We start from the raw sequence: 25356 nt of genomic DNA on the forward strand, positions 1-25356 counted from the left end.
CATCTTGTTGAGTATACACCTCCCTCAATTTACACCTATTCAAGTAATAATCTGTCTTCCTATTATTGCTACCAAAGTGAATAAACTCACATTTATCATCACTATACTACAACTGCAATGCTGATGCCCACACACTCAGTCTGTCCAAATCACGCTAAAGCATCTCTGCAGCCTCCTCACAGCTCACCCTCCCACCCAACTTTGTATTATCTGCAAATTTGGAGATAATACATTCAGTTCCCTCTTCCAAATCATTAATATATAATGTGAAGAGTTGGGGTCCTAGCACAGATCCCTGCCAAACCCCACTAGTCACTGACTGCCAATCAGAAAAAGACTCATTTATGCCAACGCTTCGCTTCTTATCTGCGAACCAGCTTTCTATCCATCTCAAGACATTCCCTGCAATACCATGTCCTTTAATTTTACATAGCAGTCTGTTATGTGAGACCTTGTCGAAAGCCTTCTGAAAGTCTAAAATAAACCACATCCGCTGGTTCTTCTCGGCCAACTCTACTACTTACATCCTTACAAAATGCCAATAGATTCGTCAAACATGATTCCCTTTTGTAAATCCATGCTGTCTTTGTCTGATTATACCACTGCCTTCCAAATGCCGAGTTGTGAAATCCTTGATAATAGACACCAGCAACTTCCCCAGTACCAATGTTAGGCTCACTGGTCTATAGTTCCCTGTTTTCTCTCTCCCTCCCTTTTTGAACAGTGGGTTTACATTAGCTACCCTCCAATCTGTAGGAACTATTACCAATTCCAAAGAATTTTGAAAAATAACCACTATTTCCAGGACCACTTCCTTAAGTACTCTGGGATGAAGATTATCTGGACCTGGAGATTTATCCACCTTCAATCCCATCAATTTCCCCAAAACCATTTCTCAACTGATGCTGATTTCCTTCAGCCCCTGACTAAAACATGTTTCTTTCAGCCCTTCTGGTACATTATTCACATCTTCCTTTGTGAAAACTGAAGCAAAGTACAAATTTAATTCCTCAGCCATTTCTTTATTCCCCGTTATGAATTCTCCCATTTCTAACATTCGTTTTTGTCAATCTTCTTCTCTTTACATATCTATAGAAACTTTTACAGTCAGTTTTTATGTTCCCTGCCAGCTTACTTCCATACTCCAATGTTCCCTGGGAGTGGGTGAAGCTGTTTAAAACCTGTTGATCAGTCTGCTGTGCGATCCGGTCACTAGGACCCGGTTGGGAGCATAAAACGCTGAAGCCCCACCCACTCACTGTTGCGTCACAAAGATCCCAGCGCAGGCGCTCCGCTCCCTGCTGAATCAAGATGGCGGCTGTTAACCTGAGCCTCGTCTCGGGAAAAAGACCTGAAGCTGTAAACACGGGACCTGCGGATTACTATTAGAGGTTTGAGACCTTCAGCAGATATTTAGAAATCCTCTCCGTCCATCTGCCGGTTCCAATCCTCCCTCCATGTATCCGCATCCTTACCGGTTGCTGATGAGACAAAGGAATGTCTCTCCCCATTGCCATCATTCACGCTGCGCATGCGCCACACACTGCCTGACTGCGGATGCGCAGCTCTCTCCCGTGCTGTGGATAGGGGACATTCACTACCGCGAGGAATGGTGGGTAAAGCGCACGCCATCGAGACGCCTCATTTGTGAACAGTGAGCTTTTTCTGCTGCGATGTGAAAATTAGGGACAGTGATGCAGTCATTAGGAATCAAATTATACTGTAATCTAAGTACTCAAGGCATTCCTTATCCACCAAAAAGTAAGGGAATGGAAATTCTCGACCGAAATATCTGAAATTGATACATAATAAGGGGGAAGTCATAGAGGTTTACAGCATGGAAACAGGCCCTTCGGCCCAACTTGTCCATGCCGCCCATTTTTAAAAAAACCCCTAAGCTAATCCCAATTGCCCGCATTTGGCCCATATCCCTCTATACCCATCTTACCCATGTAACTATCTAAATGCTTTTTCAAAGACAAAATTGTACCCACCTCGACTACTATCTCTGGCAGCTTGTTCCAGCCACCTACCACCCTCTGTGTGAAAAAATTGCCCCTCTGAAACTTTTGTATTTCTCCCTTCTCACCTTAAACCTATGCCCTCTAGTTTTAGACTCCCCTACCTTTGGGAAAAGATATTGACCATCTAGCTGATCTGTGCCCCTCATCATTTTACAGACCTCTATAAGATCACCCCTCAGCCTCCTACGCTCCAGACAAAAAAGTCCCAGTCTATCCAGCCTCTCCTTGTAACTCAAACCATCAGGTCCCGGTAGCATTGCAGTAAATCTTTTCTGCACTCTTTCTAGTTTAATCATATCCTTTCTATAATAGGGTGACCAGAATTGCACACAGTATTCCAAGTGTGGCCTTACCAATGTCTTGTACAACTTCAACAAGACATTCCAACTCCTGTATTCAATGTTCTGACCAATGAAACCAAGCATGCCGAATGCCTTCTTCACCACTCTGTCCACCTGTGACTCCACTTTCAAGGAGCTATGAACATGTACCCCTAGATATCTTTGCTCTGTAACTCTCCCCAACGCCCTACCGTTAACTGAGTAAGTCCTGCCCTGGTTCAATCTACCAAAATGCATCACCTCACATTTGTCTAAATTCCATCTGCCATTCGTCAGCCCACTGCCGTATCTTTAATGAACATCAACACGCAAAAATGGAACTTGATGACTTTTAAACAGCTTGCCCTCTTGACATAGAAGTGTCATAATGGGAAATGTGTGTGGTGGATAGAGCTGTTTCTGGGGCACAGGGGATTGTGGGATCCACGGCCCCACAGTTTTTTTTTGTTTTTTTTTAACTGGTCGGTGCAACATCGTGGGCCGAAGGGCCTGTTCTGCGCTGTAATGTTCTATGTTCTATGTTCTATTAAACAGCAGCTATTGGTATGTGTTTTATTAGAGAAGCGTCAGTGGCTGCAAACATTAACTCTGTTTCTGTCTCCATAGATGCTGTCTAACCTGATGAGTATTTACAACGTTTTCTCTTTTCATTTCAGATTTCCAGCAGCTGCAGTGTTTTGATTTTGTTTAGTTGAAGGCGTTGCTCATGGAACTGAGTCTAGAAACAAATGGACCATTTAAAGCTGTGTTTCAAGTAAGGAAAAAGTCGTTCTGTCAGGGATTTTCATTAAATTTACATTTAGAAAAATTTCAAATTTTTCAGTGTGTGGGAAGGGATTCAGTCGTTCATCCACACTGCTGAGGCACCAGCGAGTTCACAACTGGAACATGTACATTACTAGAATTACCAGCAATTGGCTAAACCTCCTTTGGCCGCACCTTCCAAAACTACAAACCTCTCCTCCAACATGGATAAGGGCAGTTTGTGCATGGAAACCCCACTACCTGCATTTACTCTTCAGAATCACGCACTATTCTGACTTGGTAGTATACTGCTCTGCCTTCACAATCACTCGGCCAAAATCCTAAAACTTATTTCCGAGCAACACAGTACAGTGGCTCAGGGTGGCACAGCGGTCAGCACTGTTGTCTCACAGCACCAGGGATCCAAGTTCGATTCCAGCTTTGGGTGACTGTCTGTGTGGAGTTTGCACATTCTCTCTGTGACTGCATGAGTTTCCTTCAAGTGCTCCGGTTTCCTCCCACACCCCAAAGGTGTACAGGTTAGGTGGATTAGCTATGCTAAATTGCCCCTTAAATGCAGGAGGTTACAGGTTACCTCAGGATTACAAGTTGTTTTGAGATTGAAAGCGACATTTGGAGGTGATAGTTTTCCTGCGTCCTTTGAGTTGGTGAAGGTTGTGGTTTGGCAGGTTCTGTCAGTTCTTGTCCAGTTGTAGATGTATAAAGTCCTTACCGTTCATTCCCTCCCTGTTTCATCTCTATCTTTCTCCTCTCATTGAGGCTGAATTCTTGTGTAGATCTGGACTGGGTGGCAGGTTTCCTGCATTGAAGGACATTAACAAACCATTTGGGTTTTTAATCACAATCCAGCAGCTTCCGGAGTCACTTCTTCCTTGTGCCGGCTCCACAAATTACCAGATTCATTCAGCTCAATTTCACAACCTACCTTTGTGTTTATCACTGTTTTTTCTCCTCTTTAAATTAATTTGCAGCCTCGAGAAATCCATGAGCCATGTACATATTCAGTGTGAGAGATTGCAACCCCTGAAGGAGCTGCTTCTCCACTTTTAGTTACAATTCTGTTCAGCCCCACGCTCCTGTTCATTGGCTGCCCAGTGTGGAGGAGACTGGGGAGGTCAGAGGATCTTTTCCTGGACCTGCTCTTGGGGCTGGTTAAAACAGTAATTTGTAGTTCAGCAGAGGGTAACTTGGCTGTGGGCCCCTCTTCTGTGGTTTCACAGTAACTTCATTACAGTGTTACTGTCAGCCTTACTTGTGACTAATAAAAATAAACTTTAACTTTCTTGTCCATGCTCGTGTGGTCCTGGAGAGGGAGCAGACAGTGTCGACTGAAACACTCGATATCTTCCACAACTCAGGGTACAGAGTGTCTCACAAACACTGGAAACAAAGTTCTGGTTTAGTTCAGATGGAAGTTCGATTGGACCACAAGATTTGGGGAAACAAGATTTGAAATAATATTCCATGGAAACTAGAATTGTTTGTTGTGAATTTCTATCCTGTACTGACAGTGATACTGACTCTGTCAATGTCTTTTACAAGGTCCACAAGGGCGATGAATTGCAGATGGGAAATGGAAACCAAACATCACATCAAGATCTGACAGAGTCACTCAATTCATCAGAACCTGAATATCATCTACCTTTAAATGTGGAAGGAGAAATGTTTGTCTGTTCTGGCGGTGGGGAACAATTTCAAACATCAGTGTGACGGGAAAAGCACCGAGACACACACCTGAGTGAGAGTGAACTGACTGGAAAGAGCTTTAACCAGTTACACAGCCTGAAAAAAACATCACACCATTCACAGCAGAGAACAATAAGATCATAAGAATTAGGATCAGAATTAGGCCATTGGACTCATCGGGTCTGCTCCTCCATTCAATGAGATCACGACTGATCTGATATGACAATCCAATTTTCTGCCTTGTCCCATAACCCTTAATAGCCTTACTTAGAAGCAATACACATGTTGTGTGTGGACAAGGCTTGAACAGACAAGAACACCCGCACCATGGAGAAACCATGGAAATGTGGGGACTGTGGGAAGGGATTCAGTTACCCATCGCTGCTGGAAATGCATCGGCGCAGTCACACTGGGGAGAGACCATTCACCTGCTCCATGTGCGGGAAAGGATTCATTCAGTCATCCCACCTGCTGACCCACCAGCAAGTTCACATTGAAGAGAGGCTTTTTAACCGCTCTGACGGTGATCACAACTCTAAAAGCTCTGAGGACCTGGTCACGCACCAATCTATTCACACCGAGAAACGGTTCTGCTGCTCTTACTGTGGGAAGTTATTTAAACGATCACAGAATCTCATTGAACACAAACGCACTCATACTGGGGAGAGGCCGTTCACCTGCTCTGTGTGTGGGAAGGGATTCACACGATCATCTCACCTCGCTACACACCAACTGGTTCACACTGATAACAGACCTTTCAAATGTACTGAATGTGAGAAGAGTTATAAAACCACAAGTGATCTGCTGATACACCAGCGAGTTCACAATGAGGAGAGGCCATTCAGATGTACAGTGTGTGGGAAGGGATTCACTCTGTTATCCAGCCTCCAGAAACATCAGCGAGTTCACACTGGGGAGGGGTCGTTCACCTGCTCCTTGTGTGGAAAAGGATTCATTTATTTAACCAGCCTCAGATCACACCAACTTGTTCACTCGGATAAGAAACCTTTCAAATGTTCTGAATGTGAGAAGAGCTTTAAGACCTCCAGTGTTCTGCTGAGACACCAGCAAGTTCACTCCGGGGAGAGACCGTTCACCTGCTCCGACTGTGGAAAGGGATTCACTCGCTCATCCAACCTGCAAACACACCAGCACATTCACACCGGGGAGAAACCGTTCACTTGCTCTGAGTGTGGGAAGGGATTTTCTCACTCATCCCACCTGCTGAGACACCAACACACTCACAATGGAGAGAGACTGTTCACCTTCTCTGAGTGTGAGATGGGATTCACTCAGTCAACCCACCTTCTAAATTGACAAATGTCTGGAGGGGTTGGATTCTGTTGTTATTGCGGCTGTTAATCACATCCAGGACTGAACCGTGTTCATTCTGACAGTTGGAGTTTGTTTTTGCTGATGTTAGTGATCGCTATAACTGGGCTGGAGTTTAATACTCTGGATAAATGTCAACTGAACTAATATTGTTTCAGACACAAAGCCGGCACCTTCATTTCTCCAGGATAAGAACAGATTAATCAATGTCTTGTTGCATTTCTGTGCCCTTTTCTCGTTTCTAACTCTATATTATTTCAGTTCTCATACCTTCAGTTACTCTCATGGACAAGTCCCAGCTCCCCATACCTTCCAGAGTGTCTTTCCTGGCATCGGAATCCAGGGAAGGCATCAGTAACACATCCACGATCACAAACGATAAATCACAGTTGTTTGCACTGATCCACTGTTGCCCCAATCATTGAGGATGGTGATATTTGTGGAGCTTTCTCTCTCTGTGATTTGTTTAATTGTCCACCATTCACGACTGGATGTGGGGGGACTGCAGCTCTGATCTGATCCGTTGTTTGTGGGATCGCTTGGCCCTGCCTGGAACATGCTGCTTCTGCTGTTCAGCATGCTTATAGTCTCATGTTACAGAGTAACCAGGTTGGAATCTCAGGTTTAGGGTGCCCAGTGCTGCTCCTGACTTGTTCTCCTACACTCCATGTTGATTTAGGGGAGGTGATGACTGGTGGTATTATTGCTGAACTATTAATCCAGAAACTCAGCTAATGATTTGGGGACCGGGTTTCGAATCCCACCACATCAGTTGGTGGAATTTGAATTCAATGAAAAAAATCTGGAATTAAGAATTTACTGATGACCATAAAACTATTGTTGATTATCGTAAAAAACCCATCTGGTTCACTAATGCCCTTTAGGGAAGGAAATCTGCTATCCTTACCCGGTCTGGCCTACATGTGACTCCCTCTGAAATGGCCTCGCAAGTCACTCAGTTTAAGGGCAACTAGGACTGGGCCATAAATGCTGGCCATCCAGCAATGCCCATTTCCCACGAATGAATAAAAAAGAATTTCAACTTGAGGACTCCCAGGAAGACTCACTTGCACTGTCCACCTCTGTGCTGCTCCCTCTACTCAGGTCTGAACTGCTGGTAGGACAGAACATTTTGGCAGGAAGGATAAAAGGGAAGCATATTATCTAAATGGTGAGAGATTGTAGAGCTCTGAGATGCAGAGGGTTCTGAGTGTTCGAGAGATTGAATAAACTGGGATTGTTCTCCCTGGAAAGATGGAGGCTGAGGCTCGACCTGATAGACGTTTATAAAATTATGAGGGGTGTGGATAGGGTGAACAGTTGGGAGCTTTTTCCCAGGGCAGAAATGACAATTACAAGGCGGCACAAGCTCAAGATAAAGGGGAAAGGTTCAGTGGAGATGTTGGGGGAAGGTTTTTACACAGAGGATGGTGGGGCCTGGAATGCGCTGCCAAGTGAGGTGGTTGAGGCAGATACATGAGCAACATTTAAGTCTTATCTGGATAGACACATGAACAGCCGGGGAATAGAGGGATATAAGTGGTTGGTCTTGATAGGACAATGTGATCAGCGTTGGCCGAAGGGCCTGTTCCTGTGCTGTTCTTTGCATGAATCACGAAAAGCTAGTAAGCAGGTAAAGCAAGTAATTAGGAAAGCTCTCATTTATTGTGAGGGGAATTGATTACATAAATATGGAGATTATGCTTCAGTTATCCAGAGCACCAGTGAGACCACATCTGGAGTACGGTGTACAGGATTGGTCATCTTGTTTAAGCAAGGATGTAAATACATTGGAAGCAGTCGATTGACCAGACTAATGCCAGAAATGTGTGGTTTATGGGTAAAGCTTGGACAGGCTAGGCTTGTGTCTGCTGGAGTTTAGAAGAGTAAGATAAATTTGATCGAAACATAGAAGATCCTGAAGGTTCTTGACAGGTTGATGTGGAAAGGATGTTTCCTCTTCTGTGAGAATCTAGAGCTCGGGGTCCCTGTTTAAAAATAAGGGTTCGCACATTTAAAACGGAGATGAAGTGAAATATTTTCTTTCAGAGGGTCGTGAACCTCTGGAACGCCTCTGAAAAGGCGGTGGAAGCAAAATATTTGAAAATTTTTAAGGCAGATGTAGATAGATTCTTGGCAAGCAAGTGGGCGATAGATTATTGGGGGTAGGCAGGATGCAGATTTAAGGTTACTATCAGATCAGCCCTGATCTGATTAAATGGTGGAGCAGACTCAAGGGACCAAATAGCCGAATCCTGCTCCTTGTTCCTGTGAGACATTAACAGTAAGATATGATTCAAAGTATGACTGTGTCAGCCTGTTTCTCGACTGGACTGTTTGACTGTAGGAACGGTCATGTTTAATAGTTTGTAGCTTAGCTATGTGTAATGATCAAGTAATTGAAGCTTATTAATCAATTAATCTGCTGTGATATTCTGCTGAATTGTAATACATTAGTATCATGTAACTGGCTTTGTCTGTAACTGCGTTCTTATTTGACAAGTGAAATACATCACATGACCCGAGGCCGGTGTAAAGCTACACTTTTATACTTTAATTACAGAGTCCTGTGGATCCCATCAACTCTGGATGAGCTGAGGTCTGGAACTGTTAACCCCTCAGCCATTGACAACAACAGTTATACTTGAGTTAGAGGCCATATTGTGTGAAGAAACCAGCTGTGAAGTTTCAAACCTTCAGCACTGTGTCGTAAATTAATGTATCCTTTTAACTTGTAATATCTTAAAAGAAGCAGTCACTTTCCTTCAGACTATATAACCGTCTTTGATTTGAAAAATTAAAGATTTTAGTTCTCCAATCAGTTTTCATAGCGTAGTGGTTATTCTGACTAATTACTTTTGAACATTTATCAATTGAATGTATTATGCTGTATTTGTGTTTCCTGCTCTCTCACCTTTCACACACTGATTTGATGCCACTTTCTTTGGATTTTAGATCTGAAGTAACTTTGTAATTTCTGTATTAGTTTAAGGCTGTGTGTCACTTTGTGTCCTTTTAATTAACTGTGTTCCAAGCTCTGGCAACCACTACAAAAACCAGCAAGCACTTTCTTTAACCAAAATATACTGATAGTCACCTGCCCCAATGAGAACTCTACAGGATTACTACACATCAATTAGACAAAGAACAAAGAACAATACAGCACAGGAACAGGCCCTTCGGCCCTCCAAGCCAGCGCCGCTCAAGTGCCCAACTAGACCATTCGTTTGTATCCCTCTATTCCCAGTCTGTTCATGTGGCTATCTAGATAAGTCTTAACGATCCCAGCGTGTCTGCCTCAATCGCCTTGCTTGGCAGTGCATTCCAGGCCCCCACCACCCTCTGTGTAAAATACGTCCCCCTGACATCTGTGTTGAACGTTGCCCCCCTCACCTTGAACCCGTGACCCCTTGTGTTCGTCACCTCTGACCTGGAAAAAGGCTTCCCACCGTTCACCCTATCTATACCCTTCATAATTTTATACACCTCTATTAGGCCACCCCTCATCCTCTGTCTTTCCAGGGGGAACATCCCCAGTTTACCCAATCTCTTCTCATAGCTAAGACCCTCCATACCAGGCAACATCCTGGTAAACCTTTTCTGCACTCTCTCCAAAGCCTCCACGTCCTTCTGGTAGTGTGGCGACCAGAACTGGACGCAGTATTCCAAATGTGGCCTAACCAACATTCTATACAGCTGCAACATCATACGCCAACTTTTATATTCTATGCCCCATCCAATAAAGGCAAGCATGCCATATGCCTTCTTCACCATCCTCTCCACCTGTGCTGCCACCTACATGGATCTGTGGACTTGTACACCCAGGTCCCTCTGTGTGTCTATACTCCTGATGGTTCTGCCATTTATTGTATAGCTCCCCCTTACATTAGATCTACTGAAATGCATCACTTTGCATTTATCTGGATTAAATTCCATCTGCCATTTCTCCGCCCAATGTTCCAGCCTATCTATATCCTGCTGTATTCTCTGACAATGTTCATCACTATCCGCAACTCCAGCAATCTTCGTGTCGTCCGCAAACTTACTGATCACGCCAGCTACATCTTCCTCCAAATCATTTATATATATCACAAACAGCAGTACAGAGCCCTGCGGAACACCACTAGTCACAGACCTCCAACCGGAAAAAGACCCCTCCACTGCTACCCTCTGTCTTCTATGGCTAAACACAGTAAGAGGTTTAACAACACCAGGTTAAAGTCCAACAGGTTTATTTGGTAGCAAAAGCCACACAGCTGCCCGGTTCACAGCTCAGAGAAGCTGAGTAGGAAGAAGATAGACAACAGTCTATCTGTATTATGTCACCCAGTGGTGGCATGTAGATGAGAAACAGGAGGGGCAAAGGATAAACTCTTGGGGGAAACTAGTGCAGGGGCTTTGGAGAGGAAAGAGAGGTTGGAGATGGGGTACCAAAAGTGTGGCTTTTGCTACCAAATAAACCTGTTGGACTTTAACCTGGTGTTGTGAAACTTCTTACTGTGTTTACCCCAGTCCAACGCCGGCATCTCCACATCATGACTTCTATGGCTAAGCCAGTTCTCCACCCATCTAGCTAGCTCACCTTTTATCCTGTGAGATTTAACCTTTTGCACCAGCCTGCCATGAGGGACCTTGTCAGACGCTATACTAAAATCCACGTAGACGACATCCACGGCCCTTCCCTCCTCAATCGTTTTTGTCACCTCCTCAAAAAACTCAACCAAATTTGTGAGGCATGACCTCCCTCATGCAAAACCATGCTGTCTTTCGACAATGAGATTATTCAGTTCTAAATGCGCAGATATCCTATCTCTAAGAATCTTCTCCAACAATTTCCCTACCACGGACGTCAAGCTCACCGGCCTATAATTACCCGGGTTATTCTTGCTACCCTTCTGAAATAACGGGACCACATTTGCTATCCTCCAATCCTCTGGCGCCTCACCTGTGTCCAGTGAAGAGACAAAGATTTCTGTTAGAGGCCCAGCAATTTCATCTCTTGCCTCCCTGAGGAGTCTAGGATAGATGCCATCTGGCCCTGGAATTTGTCTGTCTTAATGTTTCCTAAAAAACCTAACACTTCCTCCCTTGTAATTGAGATTTTTTCTAACGGGTCAACACATCTCTCTGAGACAATACCAGTCAACATGTCCCTCTCCTTTGTGAATACTGATGCAAAGTATTCGTTTAGGATCTCATCGACTTCCTTTGGTTCGAAGCATAATTCCCCTCCTTTGTCCCTGAGAGGTCCGATTCTCTCCCCAACAACCCTCTTGTTGCTAACGTATGTATAAAATGCCTTAGGATTCTCCTTAATCCTGTATGCCAAGGACATTTCGTGACCCCTTTTTGCCCTTCTAACTCCCCGTTTGAGTTCTTTTCTCCTTTCTCTGTATTCCTCCAGTGCTCCATCTGTTTTTAGCTGCCTGGACCTCATGTATGCCTCTTTTTTCTTTTTAGCTTCTCTGGAACATGTTTCTGTCTGTTGTTCCCCCAAATCTGTAAATACCCATCCCACACACACTCCCCCCTCCCTGGGCTGAAATCCAAATAAAGTTATGGATAATTATGCTAAATCGCCCTTTGGTGATGGGGGGGTGGGGGGAGCGGGGGGCTAGCAAGGTGAATGCATGGGGTTGTGGGGATGGAGCCTGGGTGCAGACTTGATGGGCCAAATGGCCTCCTTCTGCACTGTAGGGATTTTATGATTCTAGAGTAACAGACCTTGTGTCCGGAACTGACTGCGTGGAGATTTTCTTTGAGGAGCCAAACCGCCTGGTTATTAACCCCTCTAACAAGAGGAAAGGTTTTCTGCAAAAAAATGGAAAGGTTATAACATGGGGCAGACTCCGAAAGTAACTGATACATTAGAGGGCCAGTCAGGAGGCTGCAGGAAATGATCGGTAGATGACCATCACCATGAAGAAACCAATCAGAAACTGATTACACACCACCGACATCAATCAGGGACATCTTTTTTGTGTCCAACCAAATAAACAAAATCAACTTAACTTCGGGACAACTCAAAAAGGGGCAGCTCCCTAAAAGGAGGGGAACCGCCCGAAACAAAAAACAAAGCGGAAAGGAAACTTAAAACATCAAATTAAAATGTGATTAAAGGGGTCAATAACACACCCCAGTCCCTGCAGTGCCCAGCGGGCATGGAAGGCTTCAGTGGTGCCCTCAGACACTGCATGCTCCCTTTCCAGGGACACCTGGCCACGAATATAGCTGTGGTAGAGGGGGCAGACAGTCAGGTTGAAGACCCTTTCGATCGCCCTCTGCCTGGACCTGTAGATGGAATTAAATCAATCAGAGACTGATCATGCGAACCAGAGTTCAGGAACACCATTGATCATGTACAAGGGGCTGTGTCCAGAAAAAGTTAATAAGTATCAGCTTTCAGCTGCCCGGTTCACAGCTCAGAGAAGCTGAGTAGGAAGAAGATAGACAACAATCTATCTGTATTATGTCACCCAGTGGCGGCATGTAGATGAGAAACAGGAGGGGCAAAGGATAAACACTTGGGGGACACCTAGTGCAGGGCCTTTGGAGAGGAAAGAGAGGTTGGAGATGGGGTAGTAGTTGGCAAAGACTGTGGGATTGAGTGTTTTTTTAGGATTGGTGATGACAGTGGATTTGAAAGTGAGAGAGACAGTATGAGAGAAAAGAGAGAACTGTCAACAATATCACCTAATGAGGGGAAGTTGGATGATCAGCAGTTTAGTGAGAATAGGATTGATGGAGCACAAGGTGGGTCTCATGGACAAGATGCAGAGGGCATGAAGGGAGATAGGAGAGAAACTGGAGAAAGCTGTAGGTTCTGGGCTTGAGCAAGATGGAACCTTAGACATGGTTTGTCCCGGTGAGCTTGTGGAAGGGAGGGAAGCAGCAGAGGCAGCTGATCAGATTGTCCCAATCTCACAAAGAAGCTCCATGAGCTCCTCACACTTGGAGGTGAGGTTGGAAGAGACAGGGGAGCGTGAGAACCCTTCAAAAGGAAATAACATATGTTAAAGGTGTTAAAAGATTAAACACTGTTCACACAAAGCTAATTTATTGAAATTATTTGTGAATTCGCTGGTGTCTCAGAAGGTTGGATGACTGAGCGAATCTCTTCCCACACTTGGGGCAGGTGAATGGCCTTTCCCTGGTGTGAACTCGCTGGTGTGTCAGCAGGGAGGATGACTGAGTGAATCCCTTCCCACACTGGGAGCAGGTGAATGGTTTCTCCCCAGTGTGAACTCGCTGATGTACAGTGAGGTCAGATGATGTCTTGAACCCAGCGTCACAGTGAGAGCACCTGAATGGTTTCTCGTCAGTGTGAACACGTTGATGGCGCATCAGTTCCCCAGAACTTTTAAAGCATTTCTCACAGTCTGGGCAGTTAAAAGGTCTCTCCTCAGTGTGAACTCGTTGATGGTGGAGCAGTTGCCGGGAACTTTTGTAGCACTTCCTGCAGTCTGGACATTGAAATGGTCTCTTCTCATTGTGAACACTCTGGTGATTCAGCAGAGTGGATAATTGAGTGAATCCCTTCCCACACTCAGAACAGGTGAAAGGTCTCTCCCCAGTGTGAATTCGCTGGTGTGTCTGCAGGTTAGATGACCGACTGAACCCATTCCCACACACAGAGCAGGTGAATGGCCTCTCCCCGGTGTGAGTACGCTGGTGCTCAGTGAGTTGAGATGATTGTTTGAACCCAGTCCCACAATGAGAGCATCTGAATGGCCTCTCGTCACTGTGAGCACGTTGATGGAGTATCAGGTCCCGGGAACTTTTATAGCACTTCCCACAGTCTGGACATTTAAATGGTCTCTCGTCAGTGTGAACTCGCTGGTGCACCATCAAGTCAGAGGACCGAGCGAATCCTTTCCCACACTCTGAGCAAGTGAATGGTCTCTTCCCAGTGTGAACTCGCTGGTGTCTCAGCAGGTTGCCTGACTGAGCGAATCCCTTCCCACAGTTGGAACAATTGAAAGGTCTCTCTCCAGTGTGAACTCGCTGGTGTTGCAGCAGGCTGGATGAGCGAGAGAATCCCTTCCCACACTTGGAGCAAGTGAATGACCTCTCCCTGGTGTGTCTGGGCTGATGAGTTTCCAGTTCCGATGGGGAACTGAATCCCTCCCCACATTCCCACCGTTTCTCCCCACTGTGAACAGTGCTTTTTCCTTCCATGTTCAAAATTCACAAATATTCAGCTGACAATAAATTGGGTGACTCCATCTGATCCTGATGGGATGTTTGGTTTGAGTTTTCTGATTGGAAATCCTCCACTTCAGATAATCTGAAATTGATTTTAAACAGAAAAAAGGGGATGAGAAAGAACTCACAAAAGGCAGGTTGTGAAATTGAGCTGAATGAATCTGGTCATTTATGGGGTTGGCACAAGGAAAAAGTGACCATGAAACCTGTTTGGTCCTTTGTCAGAAGTGAAATGCTCACTACTGTCCTTCAGGGAAGAAAGCCTGCCTCTGGTCTGAGTCTACAAGAACACAAGTTCTCTGAGTCTACAAGTTCTCTGCAAGAACACAAGAAATAGGAGCAGGAGGAGGCCATTCAGCCTGTCGAAGCTGATCTGCCTTTCAACCACATGTCATCATCATATTGAATGATGTAGCACCCTGGGCCAGAGAAATCTACGTTACAAGAGAGACAGAGAGAGAGACAGAGAGAAAGTAGCAAGAGACAGGGGCAAATGGGAGGCATTCTATAGACCTAGAACTGAACCACAATCTCCTAAGCCCTCAACCTCCACCACCTGGATGGACCAGGGCAGCAAGAGTATGTGGACACCATCACCTGCAAGTTCCCCTCCAAGCTACATAGCATCCGAACTTGTCTGACATCCAAGGCTGGATGAGCAGAAATGTCCCCCATTTAAATATTAAAGTTAAAGCTCAAGTTTATTTATTCGTCACAAGTAAGGCTTTCATTTACATTACAATGAAGTTACTGTGAAATTCCCCTCGTCGCCACACTCCGGCACCTGTTTGGGTAGTCAACCAACACGTCTTTCAGACTGTGGGAGGAAACCTGAGCACCCGGAGGAAACCCACGCAGGCACGGGGAGAACATGCAAGCTCCACGCAGACAGACAGTGACCCAAGCCGGGAATCAAACCCAGGTCCCTGGCGCTGTGAGGCAGCAGTGCTAACCACTGTGCTACCCATGGCACATATATTGACGAATGCTGATCTACAAACAAATGCTCACTGATCTACAATGCTTAATTTTAAGATGCACCAAGATTGTAAATTTCTTATCCTTGTTTTCCTCCATGGTTGCAATCATCCCAATCTCTGTAATCTCCTCCAGGCACATATCCTCAGAGATCTCAGCACTCATCTAATTTTGACCACTTGAGCAGTCCCGATTTTAATCGTTCCATCATTACTGATTTTGTCTATTTCAGAAGCTCTGGAATTTCCTCCTTAAACCTCTCTGATTCGCCACCCTATTTTTCTCAGTTAAGATTCTCCTTAAAACCTAATATCTCGTCATGTGGCTCAATGTCAATTGTTATTTCATAACATTTCTCTGAAATGTGTTTAAAAGTTTAATTCTATTCATGCACAATATAAATACAAATAATGGTGACTGCCCTGGATATATATCATTGTTCTGCCTCATCAGTAAGAAACTGGGAGTGACAGAGTGAAACAGGTTGATGGAGATTCTCACTTGGAGATAATCAAAATTGTTGCCCCCAACAAAGGTGGCGGCGATACACACATTCTGCTGCTACTGCCCCGAACAAAGATGGAGCCGCGCATGCGCTCTGCTGCTAATGCCTGGATAAAGATAGCGGCCGCGAAACCCAGCTCTGTGAGAAAGCTGCGGCCCCTGCTGCAGGGAGGAGGCAACGGTTCGCGGGAAACGCTGGGAAATTTTTTCCGCATTTGCGGTTTGTGTAACGTGTTTACGTTACGTATCCAGTCACTCACCTGATCCGTGGTTCCCTTCGTCTCGCCATTCTCTCGGTTACGGATGGCAGATCCAAAGAACAAAAGCTTGTCTTCGTCGCCATTAACTAGACTGCGCATGCTTCACTCACAGCCAAGCCCCGCCCCCTCATTCACTCTGATTGGTTGGAGGACCAGCCGCTCCGATCGGTCCTCCAACCCCGCCCTCTCTCCCTATCGGTCCCAAGCTGCTGTCAATCACTCCCCGGGCATTGTGAGGTAGTCATGATGTGGAGATGCCGGCGTTGGACTGGGGTAAACACGGTAAGAAGTTTAACAACACCAGGTTAAAGTCCAACAGGTTTATTTGGTAGCAAAATCTCCAGGTGTGGCTTTTGCTACCAAATAAACCTGTTGGACTTTAACCTGGTGTTGTTAAACTTCTTATTGTGAGGTACCCGGGAGAGGTCAATGTCGGGGGGCGTGCGCGTGTTTAGTGCAATCTGGATTCTCAGCATTGGGGGGGCGGGAGAACCTGACTGAAGTTTACCAATTCTGAGGGACATGTTTTGCAGGAAACCTTTCCTCTTGTGAGAGGGATCAATAACCAGGCGGTTTGACTCCTCTAAGAAAATCTCCAGGCAGTCAGTTCTGGACACAAGGTCTGTTACTCTGGAATCATAAAATCCCTACAGTGCAGAAGGAGGCCATTTGGCCCATCGAGTCTGCACCCAGGCCCCATCCCCACAACCCCATGCATTCACCTTGCTAGCCCCCACCCCCTCCCCCAACACCAAAGGGCAATTTAGCATGGCCAATCCACCTAACCTGCACATCTCTGTGGACATCAGTCGATACCAAATTTGTCAAAAGCTTACAGAAATAATTATCCATAACTTTATTTCGATTTCAGCCCAGGGAGTGTGGGATGGGCATTTACTGAATATGGGGGAACAACAGACAGAAGCATGTTCCAGAGAAGCTAGAATTGTCTGTTCTGCATCTTAATAGTTGGCCAATTGGATAGCCCACATCATATCTGATCGAAGACAGAGGGTGGTGGTGGATGGAAGATTTTCGGACTGGAGGCAGGTTGCTAGCGGAGTGCCACAGGGATCAGTGCTTGGTCCTCTGCTCTTTGTGATTTTTATTAATGACTTAGAGGAGGGGGCTGAAGGGTGGATCAGTAAATTTGCTGATGACACCAAGATTGGTGGAGTAATGGATGAGGTGGGGGGCTGTTGTAGGCTGCAAAGAGACATAGATAGGATGCAAAGCTGGGCTGAAAAATGGCAAATGGAGTTTAACCCTGATAAATGTGAGGTGATTCATTTTGGTAGGACTAATTTAAATGTGGATTACAGGGTCAAAGGTAGGGTTCTGAAGACTGTGGAGGAATAGAGAGATCTTGGGGTCCATATCCACAGATCTCTAAAGGTTGCCACTCAAGTGGATCGAGCTGTGAAGAAGGCCTATAGTGTGTTAGCTTTTATTAACAGGGGGTTGGAGTTTAAGAGCCGTGGGGTTATGCTGCAACTGTACAGGACCTTGGTGAGACCACATTTGGAATATTGTGTGCAGTTCTGGTCACCTCACTATAAGAAGGATGTGGAAGCACTGGAAAGAATGCAGAGGAGATTTACCAGGATGCTGCCTGGTTTGGAGGGTAGATCTTATGAGCAAAGGTTGAGGGAGCTAGGGCTGTCCTCTCTGGAGAGGAGGAAGCTGAGGGGAGACTTAATAGAGGTTTATAAAATGATGAAGGGGATAGATAGAGTGAACGTTCAAAGACTATTTCCTCGGGTGGATGGAGCTATTACAAGGGGGCATAACTATAGGGTTCATGGTGGGAGATATAGGAAGGATATCAGAGGTAGGTTCTTTACGCAGAGAGTGGTAGGGGTGTGGAATGGACTGCTTGCAGTGATAGTGGAGTCAGACACTTTAGGAACATTTAAGCGGTTATTGGATAGGCACATGGAGCACACCAGGATGATAGGGAGTGGGATAGCTTGATCTTGGTTTCAGATAAAGCTCGGCACAACATCGTGGGCCGAAGGGCCTGTTCTGTGCTGTACTGTTCTATGTTCTTCATACTGGACTGACACTGGTTACATTTTAAAATTCCTTTTACAGGATATTAAAAGGAGAACATTTGCAGACAGGAAATTCAAATCAAACATCACATCAAGATCTGATACCCTCATATTATTCATCAGGATCTGAATATCATCAGCCTTAGGATGGAGAAAAACTTCATTTTCCAGATTCAATCTGTGGAAAAACTTTCCAAACATCAGTGTGATTAGAAAAAGCACCGAGATATACACCTGGGTGTTGCAGTGAAGTGAGTTTTGATTAGTTTCACAACCTGAAAAAAAACATTGTGCCAGTGACAGCGGGGGACTCAATAGTAAACTATTCTGTATGTGAACAGCGCTGACTGTCCAACCTGGAGAGACAGAAGAGCTCTGGCTGTGTGGAGAAACCTTGGAAATGTGAGGATTGTGGTAAAGGATCCTATTCCCCATCCCTGCTGAGAAATCACCAACGCATTCACACTGGGGAGAAGCTGTTCACCTGCTCTGTATGTGGGAAGGGATTCACTCAATTAGCCGGCCTCACATTACACCAGCAAGTTCACTCAGGAGAGACCATTCATCTGCTCCGAGTGTGGGAAAGGATTCACCAATTCATCCCACCTGCTGACACACCAACTTATTCACACTGAGGAGAAGCCATTTATCTGCATTCACTGTGGAAAGAGGTTCAGGTCCTCAGCCAACATCACTGCGCACCAGCAAATTCACACCAGGGAGAAGGTGTACATCTGCTCCGTGTGTGGGGTGGAATTTGCCCAGTTATCCAGCCTCCAATACCACCAGGAAGTTCACACTCAGGAGAGGCCATTCAACTGCAGTTCCTGTGGGAAGAATTTCAGATCTTCATCCAACCTCATTGAACACCAACGAGGTCACACTGGGGAGAGGTCAGTTATCTGCTCTATATGTGGGAAGGGATTTACAAAGTCTCCAACTTGATGATACACCAGTGAATTCATACCGGGGATAGGCCATTTATCTGCTGTGTGTGTGGGGGAAGGGATTCACTGAGGCAGCTAAAGAGTGGAGACATCAGCGAGTTCACAAGTGACTGAAGGGATTGGATTCTGCTGTTGTTATTGCTGCTGTTTATCACATTCAGGATTGATAATCTGACAATATCTGGTTTGATTTTGCTGATGTTAACAAACCCTATGGCTGGAGTTTAATATTCTGGAGATGTTACTGATTTTCGGGGCTGCAATGTCCCTTTTTAAACACACATTCTGTGATCTTTCTCCTAAATTCAAGAATTCAGGAACTGGTTTACAATAAAATTATAAACTTTTACTTCAATCCTAAATTGATACAAAATCCAGAAGTCAATGTTTAAAAGGGTCCATTAATTAACATCTCCAATTAGAAAGTGCTGATTAATCCTTGCTGACAATTACTGATTTACACGTTCTTCACAGTGACACTCCCATTCTGAAATGAAATTATCAAGGAACAGTGAACAAAATAGTGAAATATTTTACAGACACATCAATTAAAACTTTAACAATCAACATTGATATTGATGCAACTGGAAAGTCGCTGAGTTCAATAATTTCTGACACAGCAGCAGCAACATTTGGTAAGGTGGAACACACAACAAACCAAAAGAGAAAATGCTGGAAAATGTCAGCAAGCCTGGCAGCATCTGTAAGGAGAGAAAAGAGCTGACATTTCGAGTCCAGATGACCCCACACACAACAAAGACTGGTTTGAGATCCATTCAGCAGAGATGACGTGTCATTGAAGCAAAAAGCGAAGCCTACTTGATGGTACAACATAAACCCAACAGCTGGAACACTGTGTCACTTGAAAATAGCCAGGAAAAATGTGTAAAAACAGCGCGATACTGTGCCAATAATCACTGGACCAGCTGATATCAAGAAATTCAAAAACTGACAATGCTGAAAAATCTCGGCAGGTCTGATAGCTTCTGTGGAGAGAGAATAGAGCCAACGTTTCCAGTCTGGATGACCCAGCGAGAAGAGAAATGAACAATTGGTACTGAATCTAAAATGCTGCCAGCTGCTGTGCTGAGAAAAGTGAAATGTTCTAATTACTGAGTGAAAAATGTACTTGTACCATATTTTACATTTAGTCTTGCTGGAAGCTCAAGGGTTTGTATTGCTGATTCTGATCATTCGAGTAGCGACGATATGTAATCAAGAAATTAAAACAAGCTCGTAGTTTAGGAATTACTGAGTTAATCAGAAATCATTTGTAAGAAGTGAATAAGGATGGGGAAATCAGGAAACAATTGCCACTTAATAAGTGTTAAATGTGTTGAATTTCTCAGACAGTGTAGACCGTTTATCCCAGCCAAAAACGTGTCTCTAGCACAGATCTGAAACAAGACAAACTTGATAGGATGGGGTGATCATGGCCAAGACAAGCTTGATAGGGTGGGGTGATCATGGCCAATATGTAAACTCACTACATAAAGGTTAAACAGGATGTCGCAGCAAGCAATGAACCACAAAGTGACTGAAGAGACTTCCAATGGGCTGACGAATGGCAGATGGAGTTTAATTTAGATAAATGTGAAGTGATGCATTTTGATAGATCAAAACAGGGCAGGACTTACTCAGTTAATGGTTGGGCATTGGGGAGAGTTATAGAACAAAGAGATCTAGGGGTACAGGTTCATAGCTCCTTGAAAGTGGAGTCACAGGTGGACAGAGTGGTGAAGAAGGCATTCGGCATGCTTGGTTTCATTGGTCAGAACATTGAATCCAGGAGTTGAGACATCTTATTGAAGTTGTATAAGACATTGGTAAGGCCACACTTGGAATACTGTGTACAGTTCTGGTCACCCTATTATAGAAAGGATATTATTAAACTAGGAAGAGTGCAGAAAAGATTTAGTAGGATGCTACTGAGATTTGATGGTTTGAGATATAAGGAGAGGCTGGATAAACTGTGACTTTTTTCTCTGGAGCGAAGGAGGCTGAGGGGTGATCTTATAGAGGTCTATAAAATAATGAGGGGCACAGATCAGCTCGATAGTCGATATTTTTTCCCAAAGGTAGGGGAGTCTAAAACTAGAGGGCATAGGTTTAAAGTGAGAGAGGAGAGATACAAGAGGGTCCAGAGGGGCAATTTTTTCACAGAGGATGGTAAGCATCTGGAACAAGCTGCCAGATTAGTAGTAGAGGCGGGTACAATTTTGTGTTTTAAAAAGTGGTTACATGGGTAAGATGGGTATAGAGGGATGTGGGCCAAATGCGGGCAATTGGGACTGGCTTTGTGGTTAAAAAAAGGGGCGACATGAACAAGTTGGGCCAAAGGGCCTGTTTCCATGCTGTAAACCTCTCTGACTCGAATGGAAATAGCAGGGAATTCACTGAACATCTGTCCCTTGCAAATGATAATTAAATAAATGATTGACATAAACACCAACACGAGCCACCACACCACCACCCCGCGCCCCCCCCTCCCCCGCCGCCACAGAAATAAGCTACATAAATGGAATTTTGTGTGGGGAAATCACTTCAAACAACAAAGAGCTTTTCAAAGTGGCTAAAGGTGACTGAGACAGGAGATCGGCATCCTTCTGATCCGGGATCAGTAAACCATTCCGAGGAGAATATCACCTCCAGACACGGAGATCAGTATCCCCCTGATCCGGGATCAGTAAACCCTTCCGAGGAGAATATCACCTCCAGCGATTAGCGGAGATCAGTATTTCCTTCATCCGGGATCTTACCTATTACAGGTTTTATGTCTTTTATGTATCATATCTAAACTGTTGCTTCTTAATAACTGAGTGAAAAATCACCGATGACTTCTTTCCATTTTTCAAATGCTCAGGCCAGCATTTATTGCCCCTTCCTCATTACTCTGTGAAGGTGGTGGTGAGCTGCCTTCTTCAATCACTGCAATCCCTGTGGTACAGGTACACGGTGCTGTTAGGGAGGGAGCTTTTAAACCTCTTCTCACAGTCCAAGCATTTAAACAGTCTCTTCTCATTGTGAACAAGTTGCTATTTACTGAGATACAATGACTGAGTGAATCCCTTCCCACACATGGAGCAGGTAAACTGCCTCTGCTCAGTGTTGTGCTTGTGTTGCAGCAGATCCATTGCACTTTTAAATCTCGTCACAATCAGAACATCAAAACCATTTATTTTTCGGTCTGAACAAGTTGATGTGAAATAAAGCTGCTGAACTGATTGAATCCCCTGTCACACACGGAGCAGGTGAACATGCTCCCTCAGTGGGAGTGCACCGGTGTTTTAGCAGGCTGGATGACAGTGAATCCCTTCCCACACTCAAATCAGAGGAATGGCCTCCCACCAGTGTGAACCCTCAGGTGATCAGTGATTTGGGATGAAGTAGTGAATCAGTTCCCAGATGAAGAGCAGCTGAACAGCCTCTCTCAGTGGGAGTGGTTTGGTGTCTCTGCAGATTCCCTGCACTTTTAAAGCTCTTTCCACAGTCAGAGCATTTAAACAGTCTCTTATCAGTGTGAACAAGCTGATGGTTGCTGAGCTGTGATGACTGAGTGAATCCCTTCCCACACACAGAGCAAGCAAACGGCCTCTCCCCTGTGTGAAGAGGCTGGTGTTTCATCAGTTCATTTCTGCTTTTAAACCTCTTCCCACAGTCAGAACATTTACAGGGTCTCTCATCGGAGTGAACAATTTTGTGTCTTCTGAGGTAGGATAAACATGTGAATCCCTTGCCACATAGGGAGCAGGTGAAAGGTTTCTCCCCAGTGTGAAGACTCTGGTGTTCACTGAGGTGAGATGTCGTAGTGAATCCCTTCCCACACTCAGCGCAGGTGAATGGTCTCTCTCCAGTGTGGATGCGCTGGTGTCTAAGAAGATGGGATGATTTAACAAATCCTTTCCCACAAAAGGAGCAAACAAACGGTCTCTCCCCAGTGTGAACACGCTTGTGTTCAGTGAGGGTGGAATACTGCCTGAAATGTTTCCCACACTGAGAGCAGCTGAATGGTCTCTCCCCAGTGTGAACACGCTTGTGTTCAGTGAGGTGGGAAGCACAAGTGAATCCCTTCCCACACATGGAGCAGGTGAAGGGTTTCTCCCCAGTGTGAACACGTAGGTGTTCAGTGAGGTGAGATACTTGCCTGAAGTTCTTCCCACATTGAGAGCAATTGAATGGTCTCTCGCCAGTGTGAACCCGTTGATGGTGAATTAAACCCTCAGAACTCTTAAAACTGTTCCCACAGTCAGAGCATTTAAACGGTCTGTCCTCAGTGTGAACTCGCTGGTGTGACACCAGGCTAAATGACTGAGCGAATCCTTTACCACACATACAGCAGATGAATGGTCTCTCCCCAGTGTGACAGCGTCGATGAATTTCCAGCTGAGATGGGGTTTTACAAACTTTTACACAGTCTTCACATTTCCACAGTTTCTCCATGGTGCTGGTGTCTTTGTGTCTCTCCAGGTTGGATGATCTGTTAAATCCTTGTCCACACAGAACGCGTGTACGGTTTCACCTGACAGTGAATGGTGTGATGTTTTTCAGGCTGCGTAACTGGGTAAAGCTCTTTCCACAGTCAGTTCACTGGAACAGTCTCACTCCAGTGTGTGCATGTGTCTCGATGCTTCTCCAGTCACACTGATGTTTGAAATATTTTCCCACAGGCAGAACAAACATTTTTCCTTCCACATTCAAAGGCTAATTGAGTTTAGGTGCTGATAAATCGAATGATTGTAAAATATTCGTATGAAATTTGATTTGAGTTTCCAGTCTGTAAATCTTCCCCTTCAAATATCCTGCAAAAGAAGATAACAAAACTACTGTCAGTCCAGGATAGAAATTCTGAACAGACAATTCTAGTTTCTCTGGAACATTTTTTCCGCTTGTTCCCCCAAACCTGTAAATCCCCATTCCACACACTCTCCCTCCTCCCTGGGCTGAAATCCAAACCCATCTCATTATCTCCAACATTCTTTTCCTCCATTCCCAGTTTTCTCCCTCCCTCCCTCTCCTCTGTCTGGATTCAGTTCTGATCAATGACATGTCATTGATGAAGACGAACATCTCGTCAAGACCATCCCCACACCCCCACTTCTTGCCTTCAAACAACCGCACAACCTCAAACAGACCATTGTCCGCAGCAAACTAACCAGCCTTCAGGAGAACAGTGACCACGACACCACACAACCCTGCCACAGCAACCTCTGCAAGACGTGCCGGATCATCGACACGGATGCCATCGTCTCACGTGAGAACACCATCTACCTGATACACGGTACCTACTCTTGCAACTCGGCCAACATTGTCTACCTGATACGCTGCAGGAAAGGATGCCCCGAGGCATAGTACATTGGGAAAACCATGCAGACGCTACGACAACGGCTGAATGAACACCGCTCGACAATCACCAGGCAAGACCATTCATTTCCTGTTGGGGAACACTTCAGCGGTCATGGGCATTCAGCCTCTGATCTTCGGGTAAGCATTCTCCAAGGCAGCCTTCACGACACACGACAGCGCAGAGTCGCTGAGCAGAACTGAGAGCCAAGTTCCGCACACATGAGGGCGGCCTAAACCAGGATCTTGGGTTCATGTCACACTATCGGTAACCCCCACAGCTTGCCTCCTGGACTTGCAGAATCTCACTGGCTGTCCTGTCTGGAGACAATACTCATTTCATTAACCTGTGCCTAATGCTCCCTCCACTCACACTGTCTGTATCTTTAAGACCTGATTAGCTGTAAAGATTCGCATTCTAATCAGTATTCTGTAACTTGATTTTCTGTCTCTGTATGCCCTGTTTGAGAGCAGATATCCACTCAATCGGACAAAGGAGCAGTGCTCCGAAAGCTCATGGCATTTGCTGCCAAATAAACCTGTTGGACTTTAACCTGGTGTTGTTAAAACTCTTACTGTGGATTCAGTTCTCCAGCTGCTGTCTGCAGACTGACAATAAAACCAATGGGTCTTATTGGGGATGTTGGGGCCTCCAGCGGGTGTTTGTGAATCCTCCCCGCCCACCTCCCAGGGTTTCCTTCCTTCCCAGAGATCAGAGTCCTCATTGATTTGAGGCCAAAGTGTAACCTCTTATTTATTGTCCCCCTCCCCCATCCTCTGATGTGAACCATCCTCCAGTGGCTGAGCCAGGATGTGGCCGTTAACCTGGGCCTGTTCCCGGGAGGTTTGCAGCTGCAAACCAGGGAGCTGACAATGATTCTGAAGGGTTTGCGGATCCACAAAGTGTTTCCAAATCCTCC

At 45.2% G+C, this 25356-nt stretch overlaps 1 protein-coding gene and 1 long non-coding RNA gene across 2 annotated transcripts in view; one reads left to right on the plus strand and one right to left on the minus strand.

Moving 5' to 3' along the window:
- The first annotated feature begins 1312 nt into the window (after positions 1–1312).
- LOC144484902 (uncharacterized) lies at positions 1313–5025 on the plus strand. Its single transcript, XR_013496124.1, has 3 exons — positions 1313–1391; positions 3022–3119; positions 4673–5025. It is a non-coding gene; the product is annotated as an uncharacterized LOC144484902 (long non-coding RNA).
- An 8188-nt stretch (positions 5026–13213) lies between these two features.
- LOC144484872 (uncharacterized) overlaps positions 13214–25356 on the minus strand; it is a 35028-nt gene continuing 22885 nt past the window's right edge. Inside the window, exons 2-4 of the mRNA XM_078203234.1 lie at positions 22602–23446; positions 13938–14216; positions 13214–13871 (exon numbers count right to left, since the gene is read on the minus strand). Of these exons, the coding sequence (XP_078059360.1) occupies positions 13214–13871; positions 13938–14216; positions 22602–23446 (1782 nt within the window). The remainder of the gene's footprint in view (positions 13872–13937; positions 14217–22601; positions 23447–25356) is intronic.

The sequence above is a fragment of the Mustelus asterias genome, unplaced genomic scaffold (assembly GCF_964213995.1).
Source record: "Mustelus asterias unplaced genomic scaffold, sMusAst1.hap1.1 HAP1_SCAFFOLD_130, whole genome shotgun sequence".
NCBI classification, from domain to species: Eukaryota; Metazoa; Chordata; class Chondrichthyes; order Carcharhiniformes; family Triakidae; genus Mustelus; species Mustelus asterias.